Source organism: Bufo bufo, chromosome 10 (genome assembly GCF_905171765.1).
Source record: "Bufo bufo chromosome 10, aBufBuf1.1, whole genome shotgun sequence".
Classification (NCBI taxonomy): domain Eukaryota; kingdom Metazoa; phylum Chordata; class Amphibia; order Anura; family Bufonidae; genus Bufo; species Bufo bufo.
In genome coordinates, this window is record NC_053398.1 from 128650890 (window position 1) to 128662933 (window position 12044).

Consider the following 12044-nt stretch of genomic DNA (forward strand, 5'->3'; position numbering starts at 1 on the left):
ATATATGAAATAAGATGTTGAGAATGAACTCCATATTTATGAAGCACCTGTTCCTCTTTTTCCAACATGGAAGTCAGATAAAGTGGGAGGTGATGTTCATAAAAAAATAATAATAATAAATAAAAAATGTAAACATACATTCATCAGAAATATGGGGAGTTGCGCTTTGCATTGCCTGGGAGTGTTTGACACACGTACTGGGGCAGCGGACCCTGAGCTCATTTTTGCTATAGGGACCCATGAGATCTGTCTGTATGGATAGGCCCAATATAAAGTGCAGTGGCCACTGTCTATGGCTTCTGAGATTCCTGGATCCTTCATCAACTTATCAAATAATAAATGGAAATGTATGCAATTTATAAATGTATGGAAACTTTCGCTCCATATAGTTGACTGGTTATCATATTAATGCTGCCCTCTAATGTACACGACTGGAATTACATAGCACAGACATTTGTAAACTGAGGTGTTTATGATAAGGTTCTGCGGCAGATGAAGTGTGAGGTTCTGCAGCAGCTGGGACACAGTCTTGTATAATACATTGCAGCGGCTGAAGATCTAGGGCACTACATTTCAGTAAGTGGTTGCACAGGAGAGAAGGAAAAGATGAGCCTTGCATCTGTATAATCATCAGTGTGACATTTATACAAATGCCATTTACAGACGTGTCGGTGGACATTTTCCATGTATAGAACAGTTAGTTGTACAATTTTTATTGTGTCTGCTCTTCTTTTAGATTAAGTCAGATAAGCAATACCAAAGCAGCGTTATCTACAGCATCAAGGGGCCCGGAGTTGATGAGGAGCCCAAAGGATTCTTCACTATTAATAAGACAACCGGAATTGTGTATCTGAACGCAATGTTGGATCGTGAGAAGATTGATCGCTTCAAGGTATATCCTATATCCTCATATGACTGGTGTGCCTGACCATGGTGCGGTCACTGCTGTACACGAGCTCATCACCGTCATCGTACAAGTCATCAGCTAATATTGCACTGTAATGACGGAAAGTGTGTTCTTTTCTTCACCGAGACCTCACTGTCCTTTCTTCTCTCCCTCAGCTTCGTGCCTTTGCACTGGACAGTGATGGAGCTCCCCTCGAAGACCCCACTGATTTAGAGATTGTCGTTTTGGATCAAAATGACAACCGTCCAGTGTTCTCACAGGCGCTCTTCAGAGGATATGTCCTGGAGAACGCAATTCCTGGTAATACTGCCATTGCCAGCAAGTAAAGTCATGTCTATAGCGGTGGTACATTCTGCAGGTGCAGGGTCCTTCTATATGCACAAGCTTCAGTTTTGAAGCTTTAGTCCCGGTTATAAAATCCATGGGATGAGAGTGTACACCTATAGGTTAGTGATGGCGAATCTTTTAGAGGCCGAGTGCCCAAACTGCAACCCAAAACCCACTTATTTATCGCAAAGTGCCAACACGGCAATTTAACCTGAATATATCTTCCATGTACTTTATCATTTAGCTATAATAGCCTGCCTACATTCTGCTCTGATGAATGGCAGGAAAAGTCTAAGGCATATTGGTACACCATGGACTTTTTCCAGGGTGCGGGTGCCCACAGAGAGGGCTCTGAGTGCTGCCTCTGGCACCCGTGCCATGGGTTCACCACCACTGCTATAGGTTGTAATCATCTTGTGAACTCCAACCTATAGGAACCCTGGTAATGAGGGTGATCGCCACCGATGCAGATGATGCCAACACAGACAACGCCCACCTGAAATATTCCATCATCCAGCAGGACAGTCCAGAGATGTTCAGTATTCACCAGGACACTGGAGAAATCAGGACCGTCCAAGTGGGGCTGGACAGAGAGGTAAAGCAGCCCCCTGGTTAGATATATTGATGGGATCGTACTGGAATATTAACCAGATTCCTGCCTCTGTCCATATAGGGGATGGGATCGTACAACCTAACTGTACAGGTGGCCGATATGATGGGAGAGGGGTTATCCACTACCGCCAGCGCTGTCATTTCCATAGGTGACCTCAATGATAACGCACCTCTGTTCACCCAGGAAGAGGTATAGTAACAAGATTTTCTGTGATTGTCCACCAAAAAAAGTGTATGGGCGCCTTCAGCATGGAGTTGTATGTTTAATTGCATCTATGTATTGAGTCACGCTTCCGTATAGTTTATTTCCTTGTCTTTCATTGTTGTAGTTCGTCACGGAGGTCCCGGAGCAGAGCAGTGGGTTAGATGTCGGCAGAGTGAGTGTGACAGACAGAGATCTCCGAGGCTCCCCAAACTGGCTGGTCAAATATGCAATCATCAGTGGAGACTCCCAAGGTGCCTTCTCTGTTCGCACTGATCCACAGACCAATGAGGGTATTCTGGCCCTTGTCAAGGTAACATTACCTGCACAGATAGAAGATACTCTGTAACTGATAGGATTGAATTTACCTGGTTTTGTGGCCTGTAATGACTGAATATTTAACTATTTATAACTAGATCACAATGTAATAATACGTAGCATTTGCAGTACCTCCTTATAGCCTCCAGATGGTGCTGTGTGCCTTCTGATTAGCCATAGCCCAGAATCTCGGGATATTTCCTAGGGCAGTGATGGCGAACCTTTTAGAGGCCGAGTGCCCAAACTGTAACCCAAAACCCACTTATTTATCTCATGGAGCCAACACGGCAATTTAACCTGAATACTACAGTCCAGTATAGTATATATTCCATATACTTTATCATTTAGCTATAATAACCTGCCTACATTCAATGCGCTGTCTGTGATGTTTATAGTGCGCCCTGCAGGGCTGATGAATGGCAGGAAAAGTTATGACCATGGTCTTTTTCCAAGGTGCGGGTGCCCACAGAGAGGGCTCCGAGTGCTGCCTCTGGCACCCGTGCCATAGGTTTGCCACCACTGTCCTAGGGCATCCAGACCTACTGCTGTTACATAACAATCCCCATGTGTACAGCTTTAGGTATGGGCACAATGTGTGAGATGTTCACCCCTTGACTGCAACATTCAGTTCCCTTGCATAACATGTCTGAAATCCAAAGTATTTGACACCTAGGGTGTTTCTGACGGCCAAGTACCTGGAATGTGGTAATGCTCTGTTCACAAAACACCACGTTTCACAGAAGCCACAGCGTTCTCCGGATGTTTTGTAAAATGGATGGGCGGCGCCTGATGAACCCCCTTTGTGTCTTCTATTTGATTTCCGTCTTATGGATTCCGTTATAACCATGTTATAACGGAATGCATAACAGTGATGTGAACCTGGCTTTACTTTGTAGTTAATTGAGAGCTTGGTTCGATAGTCTTCACGTCAGCCCCCAGACTAAGGCTCCATTCTCACGTCCGCAACGTGTTCTGCGGATCCATGGATCCGCAAAACACGGAAAGCGGCAATGTGCGTTCCGCATTTTGCGGACCGCACATTGCCGGCACAAATAGAATATGCCTGTTCTTGTCCGCAATTGCGGACAAGAATAGGACATGTTCTATTTTTTTTGCAGAACGGAAGTAGGTACCCGGAAGTGCGGATCCGCAATTCCGTGTCCGGGCACCACATTGTGCTGCCCCATAGGAATGAAAGGGTCCGCAAAAATTGCGGACATGTGAATGGAGCCTAAGGCCCCATGCACATGACAGTGTCAGTTTTGCGGTCTGCAAAATATGTATGTGGTTTGTGTGCTGTCCGCATTTTAACGGGTCTATGGTCCACATTTTGCAGACATAGGGGCACATTTACTAAAGTGTTTGCTCCTGTTTTTAGTAAAAAAAAAAAGCTAATTAAGGCTACTTTCACATTTAGCGTTTTAAATTCCGCTATTGAGGTCCGTCATAGGATCTCAATAGTGGAAGAAAATGCTTCCTTTTTGTCCCCATTCATTGTCAATGGGGACAAAACTGAATAAAAATGCATTCCGTTCCGTTTGGTTGTGCTCCCATCGCAGACAGAATAACGCTGCAAGCAGTGTTTTTCTGTCAGCCATGTGGTGCGGAGCAAGACGGATCCTGACACACAATGTAAGTCAATAGGGACAGATCCGTTTTCTCTGGCACAATAGAAAACGGATCTGTCCCCTATTGACTTTCAATGGAGTTCATGACTGATTCGTCATTGCTATAGAAGACATAATACAACTGGATCCGTTAATGACGGATGCATGCGGTTGTATTATGGTAACGGAAGCGTTTTTGCATATCCATTCATGCGAATGTGAAAGTAGCCTTAGACTGTCTAATTTTTTGAGTTGCATTTACTACTGAAATTGCACCTTTTTTTTTTGCGCCTGAATTTGTTTGCAAAAAAAAAAGGCTCATTTCTATTCCACCCCAGGGCTGGCGAACTTTTCTTTGTCTTTTTTCAGTGGTGAAGTGTGACTGTTTTTACATTAAAACTCGCACTTTCCTGGAGTGGTACGAATTTCTCTGCAAAGATGCAACTTTTTTCATGCACAAATAAACCAGTCTACGTGTAACACCGTCTAACACCAGAGGTCAGACTAATAACAACACACCCCGTCTAATTCATCAACTGCTGTGCGACCTTTAATAAATACTCTGCAAAAGAAAGACTGCTGAATGAAATACGCCTAATAGATGAGTTTGATAAATGTGCCTGATCATCGGTGTGCTTTCTGCATCCATATATCCGTTCTGCAAAAAGATAGAACATGTTCTATACTTGTCCACAAAACATGGACCCATTGAAGTCAATGTGTCCGCAAAAAATGCAGATGCAACACGGACCACATCAGTATTTTACAGATCTGCAGTTTGCGGGTCGCAAAACAGATACGGTTGTGTGCCTGGGGCCTTAATGTCCAAACATCTCTCTGCCGGTTCAGCGTTTACATAGCTTGCTCAGTTGTAGGGTCTAATGTGTATTAAAGCTTTGTCATTGCTGGTACAAATGGTAGGTAAGTTATAAGTGATGTTTCTGGCAGCAGCTTTGGGTGTGAGTAGAGTATGTGCACTTTTTAAAATAAGGCTACATGCACACGACCGTATGTGTTTTGCGGTCCGCAAATTGCGGATCTGCAAAAAAAACGGATGACATTCCGTATGGCATCCGTTTTTTTTTTTGCGAATCCATTGCCTATCCTTGTCCGCAAACTAGTAAAAAATAGGACATGCACTATTTTTTTTGCGGAGCAACAGAACGGACATACTGATGTGGACAGCGCACGGTGTGCTGTCTGCGTTTTTAGCGGACCCATTGAAATGAATGGGTCCGCATCCTATCCGCAAAAAAAAAACAGATCGGACACAAAAACAAAATACGGTCGAGGCCTAAATCTAATTAGAAGTTGGGTCACATCCCAGTTACTAAACCTTATGTGATCAGAACTGGGGCTAAGGTTTACAGGTTATCCTCTATTGCTGTCTTTCAGCCTTTAGATTATGAAGCCAATGCCATTCATAACCTGACTGTGTTTGCGGAGAATGAAGCTCCACTTCTGCCCTCAGTCCCACGCACTTCCCGCTCTCAAGCCCGGATTAAGGTCATTGTGAAGAACGTGAATGAACCCCCAGTTTTTTCAGAGAACCCCATGATGGTGAGAGTGAAGGAGAGGATTAGCCCAGGAAGTGTGATTGGTGCCTTCACTGCAAAGGACCCGGATATCGGTCTGTCCCAGGAGATCCGGTGAGACGTCTGTACAATATCATGACAGCACCTGTGCTCATTCCCATAGAGAGATTGGGGAACTTACAGCTGCACCATCTTACTTTCTACAGACAGGTTTTCCAAGTTCAGAGTTGAATATTTATGTGTACCCTTAGTAGTGCCCATGTAGTTAAAGGGATAGTCCAGGTTTTTTTTAATAGCTGATTTCTTAAAAAAACAACAGTACACCTGTCTACAGGGTGTGTGCTAGTGCAGTGTATGATACTGACCTGAAATACTCCATGCAACTCACAGTCAGATGTGACAGTAGCTTAAAAGACAGGAGGCAGCGCCTGTTTGGTATTTAAGGTAATGACATCCAAAATAGTTCCGCTTACCCTCTATTGTTGTGAGGAGTCACAACGGCTATGTCGCACGTTGCTGATATTGCCCGATCAGCATACGGGATGCCTGCGTCCTTGGTTCCTACCTGTGCCAGAGATGCGGCCGTTGGGATGAAGTAATCAGTGGAGGAAAAGATTGGAACCTCTGTATCGGCGCCGTCAGCAGGAGTGCAGTACCAGGTGAGTATTGGGAAAAGCAGATCAGTCAAAAGTGAAAATAAACCACTATCAGCTTTTCCCAATACTCACCTGGTACTGCACTCCTGCTGACGGCGCCGATACAGAGGTTCCAATCTTTTCCTCCTTTTTCTTCACTGACTAGCTTAAGAAGAAAACAACCATGATTTTTTTTTTGTCCTGGACAACCCCTTTAAGGGTAGGGCAATTTTAAGGTTTCCTTATGGAAGAGAAAAAAGGTTGCAATGAACCATTGCTTTTGTTTTCAATTCTTACAAGTTTTTTTTGTGTGCAAATTTTTGTCCTTGGGGAATCATTAAAGTTGCAGTAATTTTGTGATATTACTGCAAATCGTGGGCAACTCTGTGGAGCCCTACACATGTTATCAGTAAATCCTAGAGCTGTCTTGTCAAGTTACTTAAAGGGATCCTGTCACCTGTACTATGTTGCCCTCACTGAGGACAGACCCGTCTGTCACTGCTGTGATGGTACTTTCAGAGTACTTATCTCCCTTGCAGCGCTAGTGCAGGCTTTGGCAGGCGAGTCCAAAGCCAGTTGCTGGCCCTGCCTCCGGACAATGATTGACCTGTTGTGCAGAGGAAAGAAACCCCCTCTTTGCCATGCCGAAGAGGGGGTGGGCAGCGAGCCTCATTGGACTGGTCTCCCTTGCAGCGCTGCAGCCTTAGTCAGGTCAGTACTAGTGTTCAGCGAACTTGTGTTTAAGTTCGGGGTACAAGGTTCGGGTTATCTAAGAATTCCGTTATGGATTCCACCACAACGGACCATAAGTTATGGTCCGTGTCAGCAGAATCCATGACGGAATTCTTAGATAACCCGAACCTGTATGCCGAACTTGAAAACACAAGTACGCTCATCCCTAGTCAGTACTATAAAAGTCACAGCAGTGACAGACCTCTGAAATCACTGTCTGTCACTACATTATCCTGCCCTCTGTTAGAGCAGCAATCATAGTGCAGCTGACAGGTTCCCCTTAAAAACTATATTCAACCATTTCTTCATTACATCTGTTTTCGGAAAGCTGGATTACAACCAAAATGCTTGACATGCCGAAACTATCCCCCAGCTTTCTCTGCTTCCATAGAGGCTGTTATAAAAGTTTTATATTAAGCGATCAACTACTTGTGTTCTCCCAGATATTCTTTGATTTCTGACCCTGCAAACTGGCTGCTTGTGGATGCTCAGACTGGACAAATAGGGACCAGATACAGCATGGAAAGGAAGTCACCGTTTCTAGAGGGAGGGTGGTACACGGCGCTGATCACTGCTGCTGACAATGGTGAGAGCACAGGTGGATATGCACCTCACTGCACGTTTCTAAAAACTGTATGTCTCATGTACTGTATATAAAAATAAATCCTACTGTGCCATACTGGGATCTGTAGTTCCACAATGTAGATGTCACTCCTGTATTTCAGCTGTGCCTCCGCTGAGCTCCACAGGGACGCTATCTGTGGAGGTGATAGAACTTAATGACCACGCTCCAGTGCTATGGCAGCATTCTGGGGAGCTGTGCAGTAGTCCACACCATGGTCACGGGATACTGCTGAGCGCCACGGATGAAGACATGCCACCCCAGTCACACCCATTCCACTTCCAGCTGGATCAATCCTCTGTAGCCCTGACCCTTAACTGGAGCATCAGTGACGTTAACGGTAAGTAAAAATTTTTTATTATATATTATACAAAGCATTTCAAAAGTAGTCAGGACTGAGGTTTATATCCAGGTCCTAGATCATGGGAGACTGCTCCGGTGACAATACCAGCTTGGCAGTATTAGTTCAGGTGCTACAACTCCTGCTTTTAGGTCTTGGTACGGGAAACATGAGATTATCTTGAAGTTTATACTGTGTGAATATTTGTATAGCAATTTATCTCTGTGTTGGCAGTCAGTTCGGCCCTTCAAAGGTCAGTGCTTTAGAACAGAGCGCTCTGTAAAATACTTATGCTCCACTAAGCAAATCTTGCCTCCCCCTCCACAGGTACCCACGCCATGCTGGAACTGCTCACTGAGGTGGAAGAAGGAGTGTACACTCTGCCCTTGCTGGTATCAGACTCTGGAGACCCACCCTTGGCACAGCTGCACATGCTGAATGTGTCTGTATGTCGTTGTGATGCAGTTGGCATCTGTCGTGGCAGTGCAGCTGCTCTCTTCAGTTCCGGAGCGGGGATCAGCCTAAGTGCACTCATCATTATTCTAAGCAGTGTGGCCTTGTTATTGGGTAAGTCTGGATCCTTACCTGAAATTACACTTTGCTTCTATTGGTGCCAGCTTAAGGCCCCTTTACAATCCTCAACTGAGCAGACGATTGTCTAGACGGAAGCGTTGCATCCCGAAAATCGCCTGCTCTTTAGTGAAGGAGACTGCAGCATTTACATACAGTGATCTCCTCCACAGTATGGGGAACAGTGATCACTAATGTCATCGCTCATCCCCATAAAGGATCACTGTTTCCCGGCAGCAGAGTGCTGTTTAGACGGCACGATCTGCTGCTGGCAAACAATGACTTAGGTGCCCACACCAACAATCATATTACCTGACCTTGAGTAATCGGCAGCATCTTTACACTGGCAGATTATCGCTAACGAGCATCCCTACTAATGCTTGTTAGTGATGATCTGCCCGATGTTTGGGCACTTAAAGGAGCCTTTAGACTGCAATAGCTTTCTGTCCACCTTACTGATGATGATGAGGTCAGCAGTGATGGTCAGTTCGTAGTGTTCGCCAGCGAACACATGCGGGCTGCCATCCTTAGTAAGGTAGACTCAAGGGCTTACCTTCTGCATCGCCAGACAGGTGAGTCTACCTTACTAAAGATGGCAGCCCGCATGTGTTCGCTGGCGAACACTGCGAACTGACCATCACTGGATGTCAGGGTGTAGATGAGTAGTGGCTATGTTGCCATTTTAATTCCTTTAGTCTAACCCAGGGATCAGCAACCTCTGGCGCTTTGTCTTTTCAGAAACTACAACTCCCAGAATGCTTCATTCACTTCTATGGGAGTTAAAAAAAGAGCCAAACATGTTTGCTTGCTGGGAGTTGTAGTTTCACAGCAGCTAGAGTGCCGAAGGTTGCTGATCCCTGATCTAACCTATCACTTCCAGAGTACAAGAGATTTGATGCTAGGTGTCAGGCTGCTGCACTTTCACTACAAAGCAGACAACATTTTTAGGTGCATTTATTTCCAAAACATTCTTTGGTTTTCTAATGCAATTATTCAGACAGAGACACAGACACAATTTAAGCAAAATACAACAATAATAATAATAAAGGGGTAGTCCAGCCTAAAAGAAAAATCTGTTTATAGGAGTTTAAAATAGTATATCACCTACTAATGTCCTTGAATTAAGAGGTGCCTCAGTCTCCAGATACCAGTGCCAACCCGAGCACCTCCACTCCTGGCTTGTGTCTGACACAAGGGGCTGACTGACTGGCCCATTCCTGTCATGGCCGATGCATAGGCCTCAGCTATTGACATGAGCCAATCAAGCAGCCCCTTCCCAAACCACACTGGTCAAGACACAAGCCGGGCCCAGCCCTGATAGCTGGAGACTGAGGCGCCTTTGTAAATTCACGTACGTTAGTTAGTGACATCTCTTCTATTTTAAACACATACAAATAGATTTTTTTCTTGAGCTGGACGACCCCGTTCATTTTATTTAATAACTTATACAGACAAAGGATTGGGACGTTTTGTTGGCTACAGAGGAGGCCTGCTGCAGTCGTCATAATCAGCAATGTCATGTACAAAGAGCGCCCCCCAGAGCATATATGAGACTAAAGTATTAATACACAGACAAAAAAAGTAAAGGTGTTCCAAAAATCAAAGGGCTGAGACTAGAATAAAGCTGTTAATAGATTTTACCTCCTTGGTAAACAACTCATCTCCACTCATCCCTTTAAGACATGTCTGACATGAGGGGGGCGTTAAAGGGGTTATCCAATCCCTAGAATGACCCCCAGAATGCCTGGACCCCGGCACCCGCTTCCCTCTGGATCCCTGCACGGACCCCACTGCATCTTCCCAACGCGTGAGAAAATATCCGGCGTCACCCACGATGCTTGGGAGACTGGTCAGCGCCGTGGCTTGCTACTGGCTACTTCCCCTGTTGCCGGAGAGATGCAGTTGTGGCGGTGCACGGATCCAGAGGGACACAGATAAGTATGCTCTAGACGCAGTGTTTCCCAACCAGTGTGCCTCCAGCTGTTGCAAAACTACAACTCCCAGCATGCCCGGACAGCCTTTGGCTGTGCGGGCATGCTGGGAGTTGTAGTTTTGCAACAGCTGGAGGCACACTGGTTGGGAAACACTGCTCTAGAGGCGGGGCCCCAGCATTCTGGTGGTCATTATAGGGATTGGATAACCCCTTTAAGCTGCTGACATTTTCAGTTCGTTCTACATATGTAGACTGAACAATCTCCATATAAAATGTTATTAAAGTGCATCTTTAACATTATAGTCATGGGGGTGGGGGGGGGGGAGAGCAGTGTAATTACAACTAACCTGTCCCATTCTCTTCCACGGGACAGCTCCTTCCTATATACTTGAGTAGGACTGATCCGTCCCATTGAAGTGAATGGGGCCGGCCGTGATGTGATTACACTGCTCACCGCTGTGATTGCGACAGCAGACAAGACAGCTCTTGTACGAGAGCGGCTTTCTCTTCAAACAGCTGATTGACAGGGTGCCGAGAGTCCGACCCCCCGCCGGTCTGATACTGATGACCTAACCTGAGGATAGTTCATCAATATAAATAAAGTGGACATCCCTTTTAAAGGGAACCTGTCAGCTCCGAACCCCCACCCCCCACCCCAGTGAGCTCCGTCAGGCTGTTCTCTGCTGGAACAGTTAAACTGAGGTGTGAACCTCCCCTAGGCCGGTGTATCAGACATTTCTCTGCCACTGTGAACAATAGAAGGAGCTGCCGGGTCGCAGTGACATGATGCCGTTATGGCCGACTGACCCTTGTCACCTGTCCCCAGTGTTATGAAGAAATGAAAGGTGTGCTTTACACGGATGTATAAATGATGTATATGGTGTTTGTTGCAGTTCTTGCTCTGCTGCTTCTCCTGTTTCGCTGTACGGCTAGTAACACAGCACAGAAGGGGTTACTGTCAGACTCTGAGGACGATGTACGGGACAATATATTCAACTACAACGAGCAAGGAGGAGGAGAAGAGGACCAGGTACCGGAGTGCATTTTAATAATAAACCCTTAAAAGCGGCTGCCTCTTTATCCCACCACTCTTGTCAGTATTGTAAGAAAAAAAAGCCGCACCCCTTTTCCTAATTTTTTACAGCCACCAGTTTCTGCACCCCCCTCCTTCACGGACAGCAGAAGGCAGTGAAAACTAATACTGTATTCTCATATCACATAGGATGCCTATGATATGAATCGCCTCAGGAACCCAGCCATAGCAGTGCCACCGTCACCTCGTTTCAAGCCTCCAGTGCGGAGAGATGCTCCTTACAGTCAGACCCTTCCTCGCTATCCCCAGAGGCCCACTGAGCGACCTTCTGACATTGCAGACTTCATCCACGATGTGAGTTCTTCACCTCTATCATTTCCATGGTTCCGGTGCCTTGTGACTGGGATGTAACCACTATTCCTTTCTATCTTTTTTTAGGGGTTGCAGGCAGCAGACTCAGACCCCAGTGTCCCCCCATATGACACTGCATTGATGTACGATTATGAAGGAGAGGGGTCAGTTGCTGGGACCCTAAGTTCCATCTTATCTAGTGAAGACAGTGACCAGGATTATGACTACCTGCAGGAGTGGGGTCCACGCTTCCGCCGGCTGGCAGACATGTATGGCGACCAGTGACTATGAAGAGACGATAAAACATATACTTCTGCAGG

At 45.8% G+C, this 12044-nt stretch overlaps 1 protein-coding gene across 1 annotated transcript in view; it reads left to right on the forward strand.

The window, feature by feature from the left end:
- CDH15 (cadherin 15) overlaps positions 1-12044 on the forward strand; it is a 36035-nt gene extending 23991 nt beyond the window's left edge. The window contains exons 3-14 of the mRNA XM_040410841.1: positions 737-892; positions 1063-1207; positions 1669-1829; positions 1908-2036; positions 2176-2361; positions 5369-5622; positions 7319-7461; positions 7601-7837; positions 8165-8404; positions 11234-11370; positions 11563-11727; positions 11812-12044. Of these exons, the coding sequence (XP_040266775.1) occupies positions 737-892; positions 1063-1207; positions 1669-1829; positions 1908-2036; positions 2176-2361; positions 5369-5622; positions 7319-7461; positions 7601-7837; positions 8165-8404; positions 11234-11370; positions 11563-11727; positions 11812-12009 (2151 nt within the window). The 3' untranslated portion in view covers positions 12010-12044. The remainder of the gene's footprint in view (positions 1-736; positions 893-1062; positions 1208-1668; positions 1830-1907; positions 2037-2175; positions 2362-5368; positions 5623-7318; positions 7462-7600; positions 7838-8164; positions 8405-11233; positions 11371-11562; positions 11728-11811) is intronic.